This window comes from Musa acuminata, chromosome BXJ1-8 (genome assembly GCF_036884655.1).
Source record: "Musa acuminata AAA Group cultivar baxijiao chromosome BXJ1-8, Cavendish_Baxijiao_AAA, whole genome shotgun sequence".
NCBI lineage: Eukaryota > Viridiplantae > Streptophyta > Magnoliopsida > Zingiberales > Musaceae > Musa > Musa acuminata.
In genome coordinates, this window is record NC_088334.1 from 25,456,528 (window position 1) to 25,462,500 (window position 5,973).

At 43.2% G+C, this 5,973-nt stretch overlaps 1 protein-coding gene across 1 annotated transcript; it reads left to right on the plus strand.

Moving 5' to 3' along the window:
- The first annotated feature begins 2,372 nt into the window (after positions 1–2,372).
- LOC103974666 (uncharacterized) lies at positions 2,373–4,158 on the plus strand. The gene is made up of 2 exons (XM_009389536.3): positions 2,373–3,187; positions 3,350–4,158. The coding sequence occupies exons 1-2, from the start codon at positions 2,519–2,521 to the stop codon at positions 3,434–3,436; spliced, it is 756 nt and encodes a 251-aa protein (XP_009387811.2). The 5' UTR covers positions 2,373–2,518; the 3' UTR covers positions 3,437–4,158.
- Positions 4,159–5,973: the final 1,815 nt, after the last annotated feature.

The following is a 5,973-nucleotide window of genomic DNA, read 5'->3' on the forward strand; positions in this document are numbered from 1 at the left end:
TTCTCAATTTCTAACTTTCCAAAGGTTGTATTCTCTACTGAGAATTAAGGGGTATTTATAGGCCCCAAGAAGATTCAAATTTGGGCTCCAAATTTTGAATTCTCTTGGGTTTCCGAGACTGGCGGTGCCACCGCCTGTCAGTGGCGGTGCCACCTCTTGTCAATGTCCGACACTGACAGTGTATTGGTGGTGCCACCGCCCAGTCCGATGGTATCACCGCCCGATCCTCAGGTTCTAGGCGGTGTCACCGCCCAGTCTGGTGGTGCCACCGCCTGGACTATTCCAACTCACTAGTTGGGTTCCAAACTTGGCCCAAACCAGTTCAAACTCGGGCCCAATTGGCCCTACTTGGGTTATAGGATTAACACCTAATCATAACCTTAATTAACATGCTAACTACGAATTTAAAGACATTTCCTAAACTATTACAAAGTCCGCAAGTCAAGACTTGTTCTGACAAGCTTCCGGCGAACTTCCGACGATCTTTCGATAAACTCTCGGAAACCATTCTACGGACTCCCGACAAGCTCCTAGACTTCACGATTTGATATTGGCGAGTTCCGACGAGCTTCTTCGGCAAGCTACGATCTTTCTCGGCAAGCTCCGTGAACTTCCGACGTACCTTCCGGCGAGCTTCTGAAAACCCTTCGGCAAGCTCCCTACTCATTCTCGGCTAGTTCCGACAACATTCCCAACGAACCTTCGGACTTCCGTCGGACTCTCGAACTCCCAACGAATACTTCGCACTTGACTCTAGCACTTTATTTCGCTTTATGTCTTCATCATTATCGTAGTTAATCCTACACACACAAGTTAAAACTCTACTCAGATCTAGACAATTATTACAACACGAATTGACATTCTGTTGCCCGGCACGTCATTGGTTGGCGCTTCGTCCGATTCGTCAACGCATCGTCCTCTCTTGCGGCTTGTTGTCCAATCGACGGTTGACCTCCGTAACCCCGATATCCTTGGCGCAATTCCGCTCTCCTTGGCCCGATGCCTGACGTCCGAAGCCTTCTGTCGTCCAATATCCTTACGTGATCTCCTCCGGCGCAACGTCAATTCCTCCTGCATCAATTGTCTAATCCCAATCGAGTAGAACTACATCACTCAAAATGCAATTAAACATCTAAACACAATCAATTAGTTTTATCATTAAAATCTGAGTTTCAACAACTTTTGAAATCTGACCAAAGCCCACAGGTCAAGTTATCTTCTACATCTGAATAAGGCTCGGGAACTCTAAAGGTGATCTTAAGGTTTGCTGAGTTTTTTTTATTTAGAGGTGTAAAGGTCAATCCTGTGACCGACCCTATCATATTTGAAGCAAATACTTTGGAGATTCTCAAAAGCTACAAATTGAAAGAACTAATCTAAAGACCTTGAGGGGAAGAGGGCGAGAAAGGTTCAAAAGAATACAAACTCTCGTAAACTTATCGTCAGTTTGTGAGAGAGTTAAGTGATTTTGAGGAATTAACTAATTTTTTAGGCAATCTGATAGAGAATGTTAAGTTGTAACATTTTAAGAGGAAGGTTGGGGAATTGGATCTATATAGAAGTTTTCTTAATTCTCTTAAAGAGGGGTAGGAAGTTTGAGTTCCAAGGGTCGCTAAGGAGCACATAAAGTTTTTCTTCTCAGAGTTAAAGAAATATAAGAAGTTGATAACTAAGTCAGTGATTTGACATTCCAAGAGTAATAATGCATGTAGCTTGGACAGGAAAGATCTAAGAAATTTTAAGCGAAGAATTTTACCAAGGAACTTATCATAAAGGTATTCCTAAGATCCTCTCGATTGAAAAAAAAATTTCATCAGATCAAGCTCAATAGTTAGGGAAGATAAGATTATATGATTGGATTCTCTTGAGCTTGGCCGCCTCAAGGGCAGGGTTTGACCGCAAGCTCTCACACCATGAACTCCGCCCATGAAATGGGGGCCGAAGGCTTTGCTAAGATGAACTGAGGATGGGAGATTATTGAAGGAACAGGGACTTACGAAAGACTGCGGAGAGCAGTGGAGGATTCAGGCTATGAAGGGGAGAGGTTACCTGGTCAGGATTTAGCAGGGTCGCAGTGCACAAAGGAGGGCGAAGTGGTTGAACATAGGGGTTTGGGAACAGTGGGTTATGCAGGGAGACACGGAGAGTTTTCATCACTGGAAGGAGAAGCAAACCGAACACCATACTTGACTGGATCCACAGTAATTGCAAGAGTGTGTCTAGTCGATAACCTTAAGGGTGTTGGACTCGAACTTGGTCGGTCTTCGACGTATGTCTTTATACAAGACTAGTGCTTAGACCGGTACATGTAAAATGATTAGTCCACTTATTAAACAAAAAGTGCAAAGATAAAAGCGAACATTGCTTAGAAGCCCCACTAAAGAAACAGTCGACACCTTCACGATCACCGCCACCAACTCACTGGCTTCTTTTGAGTCACAAAGTTTCAAAAAGACGGACCGAAAGACTCGAGGCTCCAAAATCCAAACACCAGAGACGTTGGCGGATCTCGGTGGCGATGACTACCCCAACGAACCTCGCTGAGGACCGCCACCACCATCTTCCGTACCCTCCGCTCGCCGGCAGCCGGCACCGTCATTACATTGGCCGGCCCATCTCGGCCCCCTCCTCCGCCGCCTCCTTCAGGGGCTGCTGCTGTTGTCTATTCCTCCTGCTCATCTTCGTCGCCCTCCTCGCCGTCGCCGTCGCCCTCGTAGTCGTCCTCGTCCTCAAGCCCAAGAAGCCCCAGTTCGACCTCCAGCAGGTGGCCGTACAGTACCTCCTCGTCGCCCCCACCACCTCCTCCGCTTCACCCACCGTCTCCGCCCTTGGCGGGGCCGCCGTCCGAGGGGCACAGCCGACGGCGGCGTACCTGTCGCTCAACATCACGCTGCTGTTCCTTGCGGACAACCCGAACAAGGTGGGGATCCGGTACGATGCGGCGGCGCTGGACGTGATGTACCGTGGGGTGCCGCTGGGGGTGGCAACGGTGCCGGGGTTCGAACAGCCGGCCCAGAGCCGTCGCTTGGTCCAGACCCGCGTCGTCGTCGACCGCTTCAACGTCATGCAGTCTGATGCCCTCGACCTCGTCCGCGACGCCGCCCTCAACGATCGCGTCGACCTCCGCCTCACCGGCGACGTCGCCGCCAAGATCCTCGTCCTCGGCCTTTCCTCCCCCAGGGTTCAGGTGATCGTCCACCACACCTCCCTGTGCTAACCGGCGCCAGCATAGTCTTGCCCCATTCTTTATTTTTTTCCTTTTTTCTTTCCGAATAAAAAATCATAATAATTGCGGAAAAAAGTTCCACACATATCTAATTAAATTCTGCTTATTTATTCAAATAATTAGGTTTCGGTGGATTGTGCGATCGAGATCAGCCCTAGGAAGCAGTCGCTCACTTACAAGCGGTGTGGAGTCGACGGATTAAATTTCTGAACCGAAAAAAATTTTAAGAGAAAAGTCTTATTTTCCTTTTTTTCCCCCCCTTTTCTTTGCATTTTGATGGAAGTCGTAGTTTTTCTGATCGAGTTGGCTTCGGGGCAAAGCAAAGTAGGCATGCCGTCATTGCCAGGGAGGTGCCCAGATGTCCATTTTTCACTCTCCTCCCATTACATGAGCCTTTTGTTTTGTTGGGTCCTCTTGTGCTGGGAGAGGAGGCAGGCAGGACATGAGTACAGCTCTTCCTAACCTTGGTTTGTTTGATGGATTCTGGGTGAAATGTTCTTATTGATGACTGTGAGCAAGTAAAAAAGATGAGGATGGTATCCAACCTACTTACCTACTGTTCTTGGCCACTTATTTTTGTTAAGATCTGGTATCAGGTTGCCCGTTTTCTAGTCCACAACATGGAACTTCAGCAACTCCACTTTTTTACTCTCGGCCTTAGCTACATGACTATCTCAAACATGTGCAGTGCTCCGTTGCTCCTCCTTGATAGGATCGCATTCAACATGGGCCTTTGTCAGACACAGTTGACAACTACATTTGCTGCTTCATCAAGTTACCAAATTTTATTTTAGGCATTGTGCGATTGCATCAGCTGTTATTTCAGGATGTTGGTTGCAAGATTTTATCATGTACCTTTTGCTCTAGCATTATAATTATATTATTGTAGGTTGGTGTTTCAACAAGGAAATAAGAGACATCATATTCCATCTGTTTCCAAATTTTATCTGTCGCATTGTATCATTTAGAAAGATCAGCTTTTAGGGTTTAGGTTGGCTGATAACAACGGATTGTATCATTTACCATTGCGCTATCTCAGACAGTTGACCCCAGCACTATAATCTGTTGCTTGGTGCTTCGACAAGGCAAGAAGTGTCATCAATCATCCACCGGTTACAAAAAATTATCTCGGGGCAATGCATCATTCCATGGCTGATATAGTTTAGGAAGGTCAGCTTTTTTGGTTTTCTCATCCCTGGGCAATCTCAGATGTTCGGATAGCTTGGAGAAGCTCAACTATGTTTAACCATGTATTAAGCATTTTTTTGGCAGTAAGGAGTCTGATAAGTGGTAGTTCTTTGGTGGACAATATGGAATTTACACAAGGATGGCTTCTTTCTTTTTTTCATAAATAGTTTCTCTTTCTCTTTTTAAGTTTTATTTTCTTAGCATAATGACACGCTAAGGTTGCTGAGTGTCCATAACGATTCAATTGTTGTTCCATTTTCAGTTGAAAAGTTGCGCGGTCAATTAGCTGCGATAATTTTTTTTGGATATATATCATTTCAAAGTTTTAATTATCTAAAATGCTCCTAATGTTATTTTATTCATAATAGGTACTTAAAGAGTAGTATCATTCAGAGTTTCAATCAACAATCAAATTCTAGAAGTAAAAAAGACACGTAATTTAAATGGTTAACTAAGAAATCATTTGTCTTGGGCAACATATGTGCAATTTGGCTAAAGAGAAAAAAGAAAGGGAATAGGGACCTTTAATTTTGGCTACCGATCCTTAAACAAAAGTACTATGCCTCCAACAATTTCTCTTACAGCACGGCCACGCTATAAAAGATGACAATTTCTCTTACAACACGGCCACGCTATAAAAGATCATCATCTGACTTCCAATTATAGTCTTTTTTGGTAAGCATAACACGTAGCAATTTGAATTGTGAAAGGCAAAATTAAATTAAAATCTCATGGTATATATTTTATTTTTGTTAAGTTAAAAGTAAATTCATTATTTGTAAAGTTTTTACAAATAGCTTTATCTATATAAGTCATATGCAAAGCCAAGTAACTCATAGATTGCAAATGCGGTAGTTATAACTACACATTCTATAGACTATAACTCCTAACTGTAGCCAACAAATAAAATATATATCTAGATATGCCAAGACTACGTGTGGGTACAATATTTAACATCATTCTAAGATCTTTAGCTAATAACAAAATTAAATTTGAAAAATATATCTTTTTCTCTTTGGATAAAGTATTTTATTTTGAGATCGTGCTCCATACAGGATCTTGAGTCTCTAATAATCTCTTTTAAGAACTGAGCATTATTTGTATGTTGACATTCAAAGATTCTGTTACATCTCTCCTTCCACATCTACCAAATAGCGTATCTAAAAGTAATCTTTGCTAGTTATGTGAGAGGGCCCTTTTCTTGAGAAACATTGCATGAGGTTGCCTAGTTCTTGATGCAAGTTTGGTTGTGGCGGTCTATTGAGTTCAAATCCTTGGAGAATCTCCTTCCATATCCATTTAGTATAATCACAAGCAAAATAGAGGTGGTCAATAGTTTCTTCTTGTTGCATACAAAGGGAGCATCGGTTAACATGATAGATACCTCTTCTCTTCATATTGTCTATTGTAGGTAGTTTATTGAGAAGGGCTTGCCATATACATAAGGAATGTCTCTGTGATCCCGGTTAATTCCATGTCCAATTGCTTGGGATCCACTTGTTATTTCTTTGCCTAATTTGATTTCATACGGATGTGGTACTAAATTTGTCATTATCATG